The 17,753-nt window shown below is 38.9% G+C and overlaps 1 protein-coding gene across 1 annotated transcript in view; it reads right to left on the bottom strand.

Annotated features, from left to right (window-relative positions):
- The window catches only part of Carnmt1 (carnosine N-methyltransferase 1), a 33,307-nt gene that overhangs the window by 2,758 nt on the left and 12,796 nt on the right, over positions 1-17,753 (bottom strand). The window contains exons 4-7 of the mRNA XM_075973661.1: positions 12,120-12,260; positions 10,896-11,074; positions 8,781-8,894; positions 1,911-2,014 (exon numbers count right to left, since the gene is read on the bottom strand). Coding sequence (XP_075829776.1) covers positions 1,911-2,014; positions 8,781-8,894; positions 10,896-11,074; positions 12,120-12,260 — 538 coding nt within the window. The remainder of the gene's footprint in view (positions 1-1,910; positions 2,015-8,780; positions 8,895-10,895; positions 11,075-12,119; positions 12,261-17,753) is intronic.

Genomic DNA, 17,753 nt, shown 5'->3' with positions numbered 1-17,753 from the left:
ATATATAATTAGAAATATAGATTGTTAATAGATAATCATAATAGTCGTTTGTAGTCATATTAGTTAGATTTTCTAGATATATAGATATATATTTCAGTTAGATAGGCATTCTTCATATCTTTCAAAGACTACATTTAGGTCTTTGAATATGGCATTTAATGTTTTAATAACTTAGGACTTTTCATGACAATGAGACACTCTTCTCCTGGCAGCACCAATCTACTTCAAGAGGAAGATGGGCATCGAAGAAGATCCTTATGGAGTTTGATAGCCATTTGGGTAAGAAACTGCTCTTGCCTGGACTATTGCATAAACTGGACACAGAGAATCCACAGAGAGAGGATTACTGAACTTGCCTAAGGTGAGATGATCTTTCGGGGTTCCTGATTCATGAAAGAGTCTGCGAGACATTCTGCAGGACACAACAGATAGTGACTGAACTGACTTTGAATTTTCCTGCTTTATGGAAATGCCTGCTGGATACCATGGGCCTGAAGGCTGAAGATGGATGCCCCAACGGTACAGAGGAACTTTGGGTGACTGTCCAGGCAGCGAGATGTCTCTGTCATTTCTAGAGTTTTAAAAGTTGCTTTTTTCTTGTTTGCTTAGGTAGTATTGTATCTTTCTGGAGTCTTTGATGGAGTTAAGAAGTTAGTTATAGTTATAGTTTTCCTTAGTTATGATAAAGATTATTGTAACTTTTACTTGATAACTGCTTTGTTATATGTAATTTTGCTATGTTAAAGTTAAAGCCTTCCTTTTTTTTTGTTTAAACAGAAAAAGGGGAAATGATGGAGGAAGATCATTGGCTAATAAAGGAACTGCCTTGGCCCATTTTATTGGTTAGAACATAGGTAGGTGGAGTAAACAGAACAGAATGCTGGGAGGAAGAGGAAGTGAGCTCAGACTCGACAGCTCTCCTCTCGGGAGCAGACGCCTCAGAGAGACGCCATGCTCCCGGCTCCTGGGCAGACACACGCAATGAAGCTCCGACCCAGGATGGACGTAGGCTAGAATCTTCCCGGTAAGCGCACCTAGCTGTGCTACATAGAATACTAGAAATGGGCTAGTCCAGGTGCGAGAGTTAGCCTAGAAGAGGCTAGATAGAAATGGGCCAAGCAGTGATTAAAAGAATACAGTGTCCGTGTAATTATTTCGGGGCATAAGCTAGCCAGGTGGCCGGGGTGCTGGGAACGCAGCCCCGCTGCTCCTATTACTACAAATGGCGCCCAACGTGGGCTGGGAGGCAGAGGCAGGCAGATCTCTGTGAGTTTGAGGACAGCCTGGTCTACAAGAGCTAGTTCCAGGACAGGCACCAAAGCTACGGAGAAACTCTGTGTCGAAAAAACCAAAACCAAAGCAAACAAACCAATTACCCCTCCCCCAATAAGACTGGTAGCATTCATAATCCCACATACAAAGTAACAGGTTATGTAAGTTCATCATCACACCGCTAATAGGTAGTTAATAATGGCTTCAAATTCAGGAAGTCAACTACAAAGTGCATAAATGCATTGCTTCTCTTTATTCTTAAGAATAAATCTATTATTTTGTAAATGAGTGTAATAGCCAAAGTACCATAAAGTTTTATTTAATATGGGGTGGCTGAGAGAAGGCCAGGCAGTATAAAATAAGAACTGTTTTTTTGATATCTGCCTTCTCCAGAGCCTGTCAGTGAAAGATTAGCCTGGCCATTATCAGCTACCATTCAATATTGAAGGTCTATTTCATCAGGAACTACAGTTTTTCCATTATATACATATTGTCCCAAATCTTTACAGTTCAGAGAGCTATGTAATAATACCTTTCTATCTGGATGAGAAAAAGTAAAGTTAGTAACTGCTGTAACACCTATATTCCTGTTTAAAGGTTTTTCAAGTTCAACATTGGCAGTGTCTTTCCATTCTTACCTCCAGCTGGAATCCATACTGCAGAACAACATTCTTGATATCCTCATAGCTCAATTCTATAGAAAGTTCATTTGCCAGATTTTCAAAATGGTACAGTAGAGGACCTATGGTGTGAGAAACTATGAATGAGTTCCATGAACATAAGCACGCACTAATAGCTTTGTACACTGAATTCCAGACATAATAGTTGAGTAGGAAATGAGGTCAAAGTGAAAAGATCCACTACATTTGCTGAGGACAGTTATCCAAACTTCTGAACATGAACGCATCAGTTTCAGCCAAGAAAACATCTTATCACAATTGTATTCTCAGATTACTCAGTCTTGTCTTTACCTCTGAGTTAATCATAAATCCTGCATACAAGTTAGCTCTATTTACACTCCTCAGACAACATACTAAGATGGAAGGAAAGGAAAGGAAAAGGATAGGAAGAAAAAAGCAAGGGAGAAAAATTAACAAGTGAGACAGTTTCTGCTCCTAAGAGGCTTTGCCATCCTGTCATCCTGTGGGTAAACATTTTCATCTCCTTAGTTTAGAGATAGGCTTTTTTAAAGTAGCCCAGGAGGCCTTGAACACCAGATCCTTTTGCCTCAGCCTCTAAATGCTAGGAATCTAGTCATGCTGCACCCTCTTCTATTTTTCCCCTACCTAAACCACTAGAATAGATGTCCATAAATATAATTTATATGTTAGCACACTCTTCGAAATAACAGTGGCTCTTCCTTAAAAGCCTACTCTTACTGAGACAATTTCTGGCCATCTGATCAGTCCTAAACTATATCAAAGCCTTTTGACAGAAGGCAGAGCCTTACAGCAATCTTTATAGTCTTCGAAGCTTATTTTACGTCTGCTCCTGTTCTACTTTTTTATGTGCATGAATGTTTTGCCTGCAAGTATGTGTATATACCACATGGAGGTCAGAAGATGCAACAGGACTTCCTGGTTACTAGAGTTACAAAAGGTTGTGAGAAACCACCATGTGGGTGCTGGAACTAAACCTGGGCCCTCTGCAAGAGCAGAAAGTTCTCTAAACCACTGAAACATCTCAATAACCCCCTTGCTCTATTGTTTTAAGAGAATCTGAAAATACAGTTTTATAGGTATACACTCACCCAGTAAGTCACATGTTGCTACTGATGTGGACTGAGCCCAGTCCACAGTAGGCAGCACCATCCTTAGACAGGTGGGCCAGGGTGTGTAAGAAAAGTAGACTACACCAGAGAAAGCAACACAGGAAGAATTCCTGTGTTTTTGCTTCACGCTCCTGCCTTGATTCCCTGCATGGTTGACTATAATCTGTAAGCTAGGATAAGTCCTTCATAGTAAAATTTTAAAATTCTTTTAGTGCAGTCTTATAGCTCACACTACCTTCAGGTAAGTATCAGCACTCTCTAGTTTGCAGACTAATCAAGCAATATATACAGATGAATGTGATGTATATGCATATGTGTGCACACAAAGGTCAGAGGATGACACTGGCTAGCCTTCTCTATCATTCCCCCACCCTATTTCTTTGAGACACGCTCTCTCACTGAACCCAGGACCATGTATGGTGGTGGCCAGCAAGCCTCAGTGATCCTCTTACCTCTATCTTCAACAGTGCTGAGGTTTCAGGAATGCTCATGGCAACATCTGGCTCTTCATTTTATAAGATTTATTTTTATTTTATTTATGTGGATGTGTCTGTGTTGAGTATATGCCACATTCATACAGATACCTGCAGAGGCCTGAAGAAGGCATCAGATTCACCCCGTGCTTGAGTTACATACAGGCTGTTGTGAGCCATGAAACACGGGTCTGGGAACAGTACTCTGATCCACTGCAAGAGTAGCACTTACTAGTAACCTCTAAGCTATGACTCCAGGCTACATACCTGCCTTTGTAAGTGGATGCTAGGAATCAAATTCAGGTCCTCATGCTTGCATAGCAAGCACTCCCATCCACATAACCATCTCACCAGCCCAAAGAAGTCTTTACGTTTCTTTTAAGTCTACCAAAATGACTAACTAGTAAACGTTGATTGTACAACTTTAAGTGTTTATAATATTACCAATCAAGGACGGTGACTGCGGTGTGAACACTTTCTGTAGTCTTTTGTTATAAACTGTGCTGTGACAGACATCTCCACATATTTCAGACCTTCCCTTACACAAAGACATTTCTTGAGTCAACTATTTTTACTGACGTGGTTCAAACTGCCAAGAGTTACAGAAGGAAGGTCTCTTAGCTGAAGTGCTTGAGTACAGGTGTTTGATATTTTAGAATATTTACATATACAAAAAGGAGGCAGAGGAGGGGACTGAGTCTAACCACAAAACTAGTTTCATACATACTTAATTGCGTAGCCTGATAGTTTGGACAGTTCTGGACTACCAAGGGCTTTGCTTATAGGAAGGTTCTAACCAGTAAGTTATAACTCTAAACGCTAAAACTAATTTTGCATAGTAGTTTTAGTGCACAAACATACTGCCTATCATCTGTCAGATGAAATCATGTATGAACTCGTTACTTGGCATATCAACATTTTAGAGCGACTTAGACTTTCAAGTTCGGAGAGATCTGTATAGCTTTTCACTCACAATTACAGGAGGAGTACTGTCTCAAAACCTTATTGGGATGAGAAGCCATGGTACTGCTACTCTGGAAAACAGGTCAGTAGTTTCTTGCAAAATCTGCTGCCCACTCATTATATATGAAATTTCTTTACTAGGTGTTAACCCAAGAGAAATGAAATCTTACAGCCACACTTAAGATTTTGTGCCAAGTGTCAATAGCAACTTTATTCCTAACCAGCAGTCTGGCAATAAATCAAATGTCCATCCACTGAGAACTGATAACAAAATGTCACCCATCCATCCAGTGATGTATCACTCCAAAGTAAAAGGGAACAACACATGGGTTACATAGCGACCTAAGTGAGTCTCAAAAGCATCATGCCAGACAATGGAAGCCGGATACATCAAACACTACACTGTCTGGTTCTGTTTATATGATATTCTGAAAAGGGGGGACTGGACTTACAGAAACCCAAACAGCAGTTCCAGCTAATTTTTCAATTATCATCTCTCTTCATATTGAGAAAGAACAAAGATGTATTTTCCTTGATCATAAAATATATACAGTAAGTTCATAATAGAAAGTTAAGGCAACATGAAACAGCACCAAAAGAAAACAAAACCATCTCTAATCCATTCACTGACTCTCAATGAAAAATATACTGAATCTCCTTGCAGGCTTTCCTTGATGCACAGTATGAAGTATTACATATATGGTTTAGCATCATTAGGACAGTGGAGAACCACTGTTGTAAGGCATTTTCTTAATTAATGATTGATGGGGGAGGGGGCACCCATGGTGGGTGGTGTCATCCCTGAGCTGGTGGTCCTGGATTCTATAAGAAAGTAGACTGAGCAACTTATGAGTCAGAAGCCAGTAAGCAGCACCCCTCCATGACCTCTGCATCAGCCTCCAGGTTCCTGTCCTGACTTCCTCCAATGATGAAAAGCACTGTGGAAATGTAAGGCTAAATAAACCCTTTTTTTTTTTTTTTTGTCTATTTGCTTTTGGTCATAGTGTTTCATCATAGCAGTAGTAATCCTAACTGGGACAGCAGCTATGTGCAATCAACACAACACTGCAACACAAGACAGCCTTCTCCGGACATCAACCACGCTGACACCTTATCCTTGGAATCCCATCTCCAGAACTATGACAAAATCAATGCCTGCTGTTTATCCAATCTGTTAGGCACTGTTTTAGTAGCTCAACTTAATCAAAAGATCAAACACATTCTTGCAATGTTTGCTGAGGTAGTTTGAGCAGATTAGAGAATAGAAAGATATCAGGGAGGCACCAGAATCATCTTGAGACATCTAGACTTTTTTTAGTCCATGAAAGACAAAACTGGCTTGGAACACAAGAGCATTATTTGAATCAAAAATACTGACAGAGAATTAAAACCAATAGGGGAAATTATACAACCAGGTGGCAAGAACGAAGTAAAGAGCCAGCACATGGTACGTAAAGTAAAAAACACTAACAATTTCCATAAAACACCAATATTTAGGGAAAACTAGATTCTATTATTTCTGAAGATTTTGCTCTTAATTACATGTATATGTGTGCATATGTGAGTACTGGTGCCTGTGGAGGCTGGGGCACCGGGAGCTCACTGGGGTTACAGGTGAGCCACCTGACGTGAGTGCTGGGCAATGAATTCTGGTCCTCTGCAAGAAAAGTATGCATGCTGAACAGCAGAGCCATTTTTCCAGCCCTGATTATTATTTGTAATATCCTTTAATTTATACATGCAAAGTATTCTATTTATGAAGTATTAAGATAAGGTAGGTGTTTTCTTTATTATAATTCCTCAGATTGTTTTGAAGCCTTGTGTCTAGATGACTAGAAAGTCTACCTGTCCTCTTTTAAGTACCTGTTCCATGACTTCTGCTGTCCACGACACATAACACAACTGCAGCATAACTAGTTTTAGAGAACAGCCCCCCTACTTAGAAGGGCCAACTTTGTTATATATATCAGGCACTTGTTATATAACTTTTAAAAGTATCAATAAAACAAGTGTTCATACACAAAGTTACTTGTATCAGTTAAATCAAGTACCTCAGAAGGACAACAAACTGTATCATAGCTCAGTAACTAGGAACCAAACCTTCAATTATGTATATATAGGATCATGTTAACACTAAGCACAAACTGGCAGTGTCAGAGTATGAGCCTGCCTCTTGCCACAAGGAAGCCTGGGACCTTCCTGCTAGTTATTAAAGCAGATCTCATTTTCTTCCACTGTTAGTAAATAGCGCCTTTTCATTAGGGCTGCTCAGAGAGGCTGAGGATGGAGCTCTGTGGAAAGAGAACCTGTCTAGGTGTACAACGTCCTACTTTAATCCTCCAGGACTACAAAACAGGATAAGGCTGCTATGAATTTACAGTATTTATAACAGCGCCTAAATCACAACACACAGGTTCTCAGCAGTATCCTTAAGTCATTCCTTGGGCCAACTTTCCCAAAGCATTTTCTTTTAAAGTTCTAAGGTTTAAGATACGTGGGAAAAAAAAAAGATATGAGTCCCTTTTTGGGGGGGGGCGTCAAGAACAAGGTTTCTCTGTAGCTTTGGGGTCTGTCCTAGAACTACCTCTTGTAGACCAGGCTGGCCTTGAACTCACAGAGATCCACCTGTCTCTGCCTCCCGAGTGCTGGGATTAAAGGCTCGTGCCACCACAGCCCAGAGAGATATTTGATTCTTATGATGACTGCATTTTACAGCTGTTCTCATCTAATCTTACAAAATTCGCGGTTTTGATCCAACGCAATGTACTGGCTTGGTGGGAGCCTAGCCAGTTTGGATGTTCACCTTCCTAGATATGGACGGAGGGGGGAGGACCTAGGACTTACCACAGGGCAGGGAACCCTGACTGCTCTTTGGACTGGAGAGGGAGGGGGAGAAAAGTGGGGGGAAAGGGAGAGGGGTGGGAGGAGGGGGAGAAGAATGGGAGGAGGGGGAGGGAAATGGGAGGCTGGGAGGAGGTGGAAATTTGTTTTTTTTTCTTTCTTTTCTTTATTCTCCTTTTATCAATAAAAAAAATTAAAAAAAAAAGAAAATTTCTTATATGCATTCAATTTGTAAAAATCAGTGTCCAAAAGCAAATGAGAGTGCCTGTAATATTCAAACCTAAATCCAAATAAAACGAAACACACAGTGAAAAAAAAAAAATTCTGAAGAGAAAGTGGGAAGATTTACTACTTCTAGTCTTGGTCCTGATGAAAAAGTTTCTAGTAAAAATAAAATCAATATACAGTCCAACTGCCAGAATCTCAGCAATAAACTAGGTCTTTATGTAGCCCTTTTCTTTGGTAGAATTATCATGAAAGTCTCATATTCTAAGCGTGGTTAACTCTGAACATAGGGCACACATCACACTTAAGGAAGACATGCAAACTTAAATGAAACTATACTCCCTCTACCTTTAAGAGGAGAAAATAGGCAATTACCTTTTAATTCTTGATAAAGGAACAAGGCATAATTATATTTTAGTACCAAGCAACAGGCTCAAATTACAAGGCATTTTTGCATGTATAAAATTGTATTTCTATTGCTTCTTAAACTCATGATAGTTAGAAAAACTATTCTATTTACTAGGAGGAGAATTCCATGATGGAGGTAAAGTCCTTCCTTTAAAGATTAAAAATAAACATTCTGTTTTTGTGTGAACTTTATTTTTGAAAATAGATCCTTCTCTCATACAATACATCCCAACCATTTTCCCTCCCCTTAGCTCCCCAACACCTCCTGTATCCCCCAGATCCACTCTCCCTCCATTTCCTCTCCAGAAAAGAGAAGGTCTCCAAGACATGACAGCCAGACACAACTAAATAAGATATAGTAAGACAAGGTGAAAGCCCTCATATGGAGGCTGCACAAAACACCCAATAGGAAAAAAGAGTCTGAGATACATACACTCCTACTGTTAGGAGTCTCACAACAACATCAAGCTGTAACGTATACGCGGAGGATCTGGTGCAGACCCATGCTTGCTGCTTCAGTCTCTGAAAACACTCTCCTCTTAATGGAATGAAACGCCACCACCTGCATGGAGCGGGGGAAGATTACAAGGGACCGAGACGAAGCAGCAGACTGAACTTAGTATGTGCTGATGATCTAAGAGGATCAGCCCAATGCTTGGATTGCCACTGCTTTCAGGAGGTTATCAGCCACTTGGACGTGGTCCTAACAGATAATACAACATAATTACAATGTTCACAATCATCTGGTACTGTGTCACTACCAAATGGGGAAAAACTCTAATCCTCAGACTGATGTGTAAAATATTAATGAACATTAAAGCACTTACCGAGGTTTATCCAAATTCCACCTGGTTTGAGTATTCTCCATATCGTATCAATATAATCAATTACATTGTGAGCTGTGTCTATGAAGAAACAGGTGGCAATACAGTCCCAGGTATCTAATCAACAGAAATCAGACCATTGCATCTGTTATTTTTTTTTCTTTCCCCCATACCTGCCAACTAACTCTTGCAGAGTACTAATATTTCATTTAGCTGAAGGGATACAGACACTATACTCTTCCGATCAACACTATAATCAACATGATTATAGCGTAGTAGATACAGTAGTCAATTTGGAAACCACTTGTTATTAACACATCAACACATACTACCAAGTGACACTGTGAAAGAGTTGCTCAGCACATACACTCAACTGTAGCCTTTAGTTTTACTATGTTTATTCTGTGATGCTCGTAACTAAACCTAGGGTCTCGGGCTTGGAAGGTGCTCTGTGATGGCCTATCCTAGCCCTCATCTAAAATCTGCATAAACAAAATAATCATCATCTTGATTTTTGAGTTCTGATTTAAACCAATGTTAATCACTGATTCTGGCAGGTTTTAGAAGTAGGCCTTTCTTGCCAATTTGAGAAATGATGACATCAAAATACCCGAATACCTAGCATGACTTGATAATCATCAGGGAGAAGTTGGCTGGGAAAGACACAGCAAAGGTGGGCCCTCAACTAGAAAACTGTTTAGCTCTTGTAAGTTGTTCCAGGCAGAGGTAGGGACCAGATTCAAGATGTACTATCTATTCTAATCCTGACGTTGTAAAAGTGCCCAGTCCAAAAGAGATCATCTGTGTCCTCTTCCAGTCAGAGGAAAATGATTCCTTGTGGCACTGTAATGCTTTCCACTACTTCACTATTCTCAGATCTTGCTCCTTAACATTTACTCAACCTCTCTTCATTGCTCCGTTCTATCTTCAGAATGCACTTTGTCCCAATCTCAGAGTTTAGGCGTTTATTTTCTATTTTAGGAAATTAGATAAATAAAATCTTTCTGTGTTGCTACTCCCTGCTCTGAGCCATATTTCAGGGCTTCCTGATCCTCTCAGAGCACAATTCAAACTTCTTGCTTTAAGTGAGCCTAACCAACCCTGTGCCCTCTTATCTCCCTCATCCCCACTACTCACTTCACCATAGCCCTTGCTGAACTCGGCCAAGCACTCTTTCCTAAACCCCTTGCCATCCCTAAACATGTAAGTGACAACCACCTTCTTAGTTTGTTGGGCTTAGTACTCTACCTTATTTTCTTACATATAATACTGTATGTTATGGCCTCTTTGTTCCTTCCAGTTATACGTCCCTTGTGGCTAAGGCCTCTGTCCTGTTAGGTTTTCGATGTCTAAGAATGTACTTGGCATTTAACAGGTGGCAAATAGACACATGTTGAAAGGACACTCTTGTTATTGCTCCGAATTCTGTTTCCTTTCTTCCTGCTATTGCCAGTTCATACTCTTTCCCTTTCCATTCCTGCCTCCCTCCAATGTCTTTAATAACCTGTCAGACTGAAATCTAACTTCCAACCTGATACCTTCTACAACTGAAGCTAACCTACTTTTTAAGACATATCACCCATAAAATTTCTTTCCTTGCCAATCTAATCCTGCTGCAGTCCCCGATGACCTTATTCTTTTAACTACTCATCTCTGTCCATCAAGTCACAGCCTCATTAGAAAGCTCCATTCCCACTATTTATTTCTATCTTACTGCAGTTACTATACATTGGACTCTTTTATTAACAGAGTCAACATCTCTTTTTATTTTTAATATTTATTTATTATATATAGTGCTCTGCCTGCATGTGTGCCTACAGGCCAGAAGAGGACACCAGATCTCATTACTGATGGTGCGCCACCATATGGTTGCTGGAAATTAAACTCAGGACCTTTGGAACAACAGGCAGTGCTCCTACCCCTGAGCCATCACTCCAGCTCAACATCTTTTGAATGTACATATATTTCTTTACATTTCCTGTCACTGCCTTTTATATGATCTTGAAAATGTCACTGACATTGCACACCTTATATTCTGGCATCAAAACAAATGGTTATAACACTGCGTCACTGTTTAGAATAACAGATAAGAACTTTAAGCACTTGCTTTGAACTTACTGCATTCTGAGTAAATCTCCTGAAAGTCTCCTGCTGTCATTGAAAAGTTAGAACCTGGTGGAAGACTGTGGGGGTCAACATCAGGGAAAAAAATGGGTCGAATTTGATCAGCTGATCTCCGATTATTGCTAAACTGATGGATCCAGGGATAAAGTTTATATTTGTTAATTTCAGAACATCTGTAAAATATGAACATAAGGTTCAATGTTAACTACACATTTTACCAAAAAAGAATCTACTTTAAGCATTAAAATATTTACTGAAGTTTTTTGCATAAAACTAATTAGACTTGAAAAGTGCCAATCCACACTACACTGGTATTGAAGGTGTGTATACATGAAATGACCAACCATGGATTAAAAGAAAAACTCAGAGATTCACATGTGCTATTCATTCAAATTAATAAAAAAAATTGTTAAAATTTTGTTGGTTTTTGAGACAGGGTCTTATGTAGCCCAGCCTGGCCTTGAACTCACTGTGTAACTAAGGACGGCATTGAATTCTTGATCCTCCTGTTTCTACCCCACAAAAGCTGAGATTAGAGGCCTGTGCCACCACACCCAGCAAAAACGTATTCTTGAACCTAAACCTTGAGTAAAAGCAAGGAAACTCATCTTGTTACCTATTTTTACCATTTTGTATGTAACCTTCTTTCCCCACCTCACCAGCAACAACACAGCACTACACTGAGGAGCCGAGTATGTCACTGTAGTGTGCTACTGAGCCAGGGGACTAGCTCTCTGTCTCTAACATGTCACTCTTGTCTGCTACCTTCTGGTAGAGGACCCAGCAGTTTTCAGACCTCATTCCAGATGCAGTAAGCATGTATGGCCACTTACTGAAAAGTCAGTTAGGGAAAACAGTTACAACTGCTGCCATAAACTCTTCACCAAGAAACAAAAGGTAAAAAGACCTTTTAAAAAAATGAGAAAAAACCCTTTTCTATATCATAATTACAACTAAAGAGTCTACAGAGAAACTGTTTTAATTTCATGAACTACCAAATCACTTTCTAAATAGCTGTTGCTTGCCCTGTGTCAACACTGCTAGCTAATTAACCCTGGCTACAGTGGCAATTGGTATAAACATTATTAATTTACTGTAAATATGATCTATATCAGTCAAGTACTTCATACTTTTCTTCTAATTCAGAATTGTTCAAAAATTGGTAAAGCAATTTAATTTTGAGAAGTTACTATTTCCAGCAAAAAGTAAATTAAATACCTGTTGAGTACAAAGTTGGAAGAAAAGAGCATAAAAAAACTCCATTCATTTCCTTGACAAGCATAACCTAGCATAGCTATTTCCCAGGCCAATCTTCCTAGTCCAGCACCAGGTACCAGAATATTTACTTTAGAAGGATCCCTGCAATGAAACAAGGCAATTATATCCTGCCCCTCAAAGAGGAAAAAAAAAAATTAGAAAGAAAAAAGACAAAATCCATATTAACAACTAAAAATTTACTGAATTATTCAATAAGAATAAGCTTACTTAGAGTCTTGACTTCTTATAGTGAAGTATTTCTAAATGTCAATAAAAGTAAGATATGGAAGGAATCATTGCATTATCAAGTGAGAATTTTATCTGACCCCCCAAATACTTCTCAGAAAAAAAAATTGAATCACATTGTATCTAAAGATTTATAGCCATTCTTATTTTGGGGAAGATAAATCATCCCAAAGTGATCCCTGAATTACATTTGGGACATTTGAACTTCATCATGAGGTGGAACACTTTAAAGTTTATACAACACAATGATTTACAGAAACAAATAAATTAACTATATTTAGATTTTAATGTATAAAGTCTCAGATTTGATAGATCTCAGGTACAAAAAGGAAGGGGCAGAAGTTCTGGGCACAGTAGCTCATACCTGTAATTCCAGAGTTGGGAGGTTCAAAGGATGGCCACTGAGTTTGAGACTAGCCTGGCCCTCATTGTTATCTCCAGAGTAGCTTGAGAGACAAAATAGGACTCTTTTTCCACTGCCCTTACTTCTCCCCCCAGAAGCGAGAAGAAGAGGGATGGGATATTCTCTTGGAGAAAATGGGCAACTGCCTTCTTCTCAAAAGGATTTCATTAAGTAGCCCCAGATTGGCCTCAAACTCATGACCTCCCTGCCACAGCTCCCCTGATAAGGACTTCTGGGCATGCACTCATGACAAATATCTCGCAACAGACCAGAGACCCTATTTATCCCATCACACTGCCGTTACATGCTCCTTTTCTTGAAGGTAGGCTAGTTTACCTGCACACTGCAATAAGCTTTAGAAGAAAAAAAGGTAGGGAGCAGGGAACTTTTCTCAGGAACGCTAGCAACTCAAATTCTAGGGTTATCAAGGTGGCTCGGGGGGCAAAAGCAGCTGTGACCAAGACTGACAATCCAAGTTCAATCCCTAGGAACAACACAGTGGAAGGAGAGAACCAACTCTTGCGCTATCCCCTGATGTCCACATGTGCACTGGTGTACACAAGAGTACATGCAGTCACACACACATAGGAAGCTAAAGGAAAATGTGTGTAACCAGTTGGCATTGTCTACAAAAAAGGAATTTAACTATTACACTTCCAAAATTTGGTTCTCTTTCAATTCTATTTCAAACCATTCAAATCTTACTACCTGTTCCCTGAGGTGTGCACTCTCAGAGATCAACAGGGCCTTTTTTTAATTAGCATTGTGTTCTATAGGGCAATCTTTGTATATTCCATTTTAAAACAACAGAAAAACAGAAACTGGGGGCCACGGAAATGGCTCAGTCAGTAAAGTGCTGGCCATGCAAGCCTGCAGACTTGAACTGCATCTCTAAAAACCTCATAGTCCTGGGACCAGGGAGGTAGAGACAAGAGGATCCCCAGGGCTTTCTAGCTCAATCAGTGAGCTCAGGTTCAATGAGAGATCCGATCTAAAAAAAAAAAGATGAAGAACAACCGAGAAAGACATCAAAGTTACCTCTGGCCTCCATCCACATGCATGTGTACACACACACGCACGTAAACAACTTACGGGAACTTGAAAATTCAGTCTACAAATGTAGTCCCAAAGGAATTAGCCCGCGGTAATTTCATTTTCTGTATCAATTTATGGAACACATGTTTGAATAATACATCTGTCAGGAATGGGCACACACCTTCAATTCCAGAACTCAGGAGACAGAGGCAGGCAGACGACTGTGAGTTTGAGGCCATCCTTGGCTACGTAATGAGTTCCAAGCCAGCCAGGTCTACACAATGAAAACTGTGTCTTTAAAGAAACAAACAAAATTCAACAACAACAATTTAGTAACTTATGAAATATTAGCTTTATAACCAGAACCATGAACTTTGTGCCAAAAGGAATCATTTTAAGTGTATATATTGCTATTAAAAGGCACTAAGACACAAAATACAGAATATGGGGCTGGAGAGATGGCTCAGAGGTTAAGAGCATTGCCAGCTCTTCCAAAGGTTTTGAGTTCAATTCCCAGCAACCACATGGTGGCTCACAACCATCTGTAATGGGGTCTGGTGCCCTCTTCTGGCCTGCAGGCATACACACAGACAGAATATTGTATACATAATAAATAAATATTTTAAAAAAACCCAAAATACAGAATATATCAAGACCCTGCCTCACAAATTAGCAAACACTACTGAAGATCTTCAAACTATTCATATTATGACAAACAACGTATTTTCAAAGGGTCTTAGAACAAATTTAGTAGAATTAAAATATGATTGATCAAGAACCAAACAAGGAATGGGGGAAATGGCAAGAAGGTTTTCCTAAATGTGTAATATTAGCTAGATGTTTCCCCCAAAGGTATACATGCTGATATGAATCTTTAAGAAGTCTCGAGCATTCCTTGTTTTCATGGAGAAAAGAAACAACTTAAAACAGATATGGTGGTTTTAAAACTTGAAAAACCAGAACAGATAGATATATAAAATGTGGGTTGCCTGCTTGAGATTCTCAGCAAAAAAGTAGCAAGTTGACCAAGTTAGTAAGGTGCATTTACAACAAATGCAACTCCTGACACATGAGGGGATCCTCAGCAGTTCATTCAAGACAGGCATGAAGAAGAGGAGGACCTACTAGGACAAAACTAAACACACAAGCAGACTGGTTATTTACCAACAATAAATACTCTTGACAGAGCTTTATTTAACTGTATTATTTCTCCTTTACAAATTAGCAAACTCTAACACACTGTACTTTGTTTTGTGGTATCAGCAGAGTGACACTTGGCTGACCCCTGGTGGTAGAAATATTCTGGAAATTTAGTTTATTGACTTCATCTGTTTCCACTATTTCAAAGCATTTAAAATTACTTATGGACCTTATATTTAGAACCTGCATATTTACATAAATTCTGAATGGTGGTCTATATAAACAAACTATTAAAACACTATACCAGGACAAGGACAGCCAGGGCTACACCGAGAAACCCTGTCTGGGAAAAACAAAAATAAATAAATTACAGGCAACTACATTACTTCTAATAGTTGGTATTATTATTATTAGAATAGTTTCCACGTACAGAAGTATATCTGCAAATCAGATTCAACAAAATTGAACTCTAAGAAAGACTTTTAAGAAACATGAGAAGCACCACCAAATTGTCCTCCATAAAATTTTTAATAATTTTTTTCTTTCACAAGAAAAATGTTTCTTCACAGCTTCACTGCTCCCTAATTTTCAAATTTTGTAATAAACTATATGAAAAATGGCTTCTTAACATAGATTTTTTTTTAGATTTGAATTTTCTTGTGAGATTGTCATATTCCTTTTATACCAATTTATGTCATTTTCTTTTCTTAATCTTAGACAGTTTTATCACTGGGGTATTATTCTAGAATTATGAACATTTGAAATTTGATTTGAGTGAAGTCTAAAAGACATACCTGTTTTTAGTCAAGAAGACTTTGAGAATAGAGAAAATGTTCTTTACTCTATCTATACAATTGCACTCTATATTTCCTCCATTTTCTCTTTTAAAATGGATTCCCTTAAGCTAATAAATCCCTTCATAAAAATAATTTAAATCTTTATTTTAATATAAATATAAAATGGTTCTTTAAAACAGTATTTTCCTAAAAAGTATAAGAAAATAAAATTTTCGCCAAGTCCATCTGCCACCGTCTTCTGGAGTACAGTAAATACTGACACACTCATTAAAAAGATCATCCTAAACTGTCTTAAAATAGGCACATCAACTAAGATTTTAAAACAACAATAACAAAAAAAATAGTTCTTATAATAAAACCTCTGAGCCTTTAAGACAGGCCCAAATGTCTTTCCTTCACATTTATGTACTTTATAGCTTGAACCAGCAGACACTTGGAAAAATGGAACATTTGTTTTGTGGTGTTTCTTTATTGTTTGCTTGTTTGGGTGAAAATTTCAATACATACTATTCTACCAAATGCTTAGTGTTACACTACCCTTGTGCTCATGTTTTTGATTGAGACATGGTCTCAATACTTAGCTTGGCTAGCTTAAAACAGGCTATACCACAGTGGCCTTTACCTTGTGTTGCTCCTCCTGCCTCTCCCTACTGAATACTAGGATTAATGATGTTCAAGCCACCACATTCTGATAAGCCCAGATTTTTTTTTTTTTGAGACAGGATTTCTCTGTGTAGCCTTGGCTGTCCTAGAACTCACTCTGTAGACCAGGCTGGCCTCGAACTCACTGAGATCCACTTGCCTCTGCCTCTCCAGTGCTGGGATTAAACGCCCAGCTAAACTTAGATTTTAAACGAAAATAAAAAGAGATGGTACTGCCTGATAACTTCAATGTTAACTGTTTCCAATATCAGCATAGAAAACCACTTTTAGGTAAAACCAAAGCAAAGAGACGAGTGATCTGGCATTTGGTAAAATGTAGAAGGTATTTCATTAACACACAGATCCTTGCAGAATTTGATCTGTGCCTTCAAATTTTGTACTTAAAAAACTGAAGCACATTATTCCCAAACATGGACAAACAGGAAAAATAAAAATGTTTACATAAAACATTGTAATGATCAGGTTCAGAAAGTTCTATGCATATCCGTTAGACATGCTATCTTTCATGGACATCTCAGAACGGCCATCACTGAAATCTCAGTAAGGAAAGGCATTTGAAACTGAGTCAAATCCAGCTCAAGTATAAATAAGGACATCAAGTTCTTATGCCTGCTGTGGCACCATCTGAGACCCAGATGACAACACTTTATCCAGAACAAACCCAGACTCTGAATGGCTGTAGTTAATGTGCCTCATCCAGGTCCTTTTCCTTCTCTGAAACAGGGTTTTGCTGTGCGATTAAGGCTGGCCTCAGATTCACCACCATGCCACCTCAGCTGTGTAGGACACAGGGACATGACATCACACCTACACCTGGCCATGGGGTTTACATTTTATGGGAAACCTATGACTTTAATATGACCCCACTGTTTAACTTTCTCTAGCTACAATACAATAAGGCAACTAATCTAAGTAAAACAAGACAAAATAATATAAAAGGAAATACACAACTTTTCCATTGGGTCTAAAACTGGAGGGAATAAACACCCTCCCCTGACCTACATATGCCATATAAAGTTTATAAGTGTGTGTAGGCATATCCTTACCACAACTGTAACATTGTTTCCAGGGGAGAAAGTGGGTGGCTGGAGAGCAGTATTAGAGGTTCACACCCTTCTTAACCTCAGCTTTGAAATCTTTTACCTACTGAAAAATGCCTTTTTCTTTTATTTTTTATGTAATTTACTAGAACCACCTAGAGTTCATTCATCCATTTACCTGCTTACACTGGCAACACTGTAACAGCAGAAAGATAACTGTTAAGACAGTAGTGAGTGTGCAAGCTTACCCCACCTTTAACAATGACACAGG

Source organism: Microtus pennsylvanicus, chromosome 5 (genome assembly GCF_037038515.1).
Source record: "Microtus pennsylvanicus isolate mMicPen1 chromosome 5, mMicPen1.hap1, whole genome shotgun sequence".
NCBI lineage: Eukaryota > Metazoa > Chordata > Mammalia > Rodentia > Cricetidae > Microtus > Microtus pennsylvanicus.
Note: the sequence above shows the minus strand (reverse complement) of the source record. Positions and strands in the feature narration are given on the sequence as shown.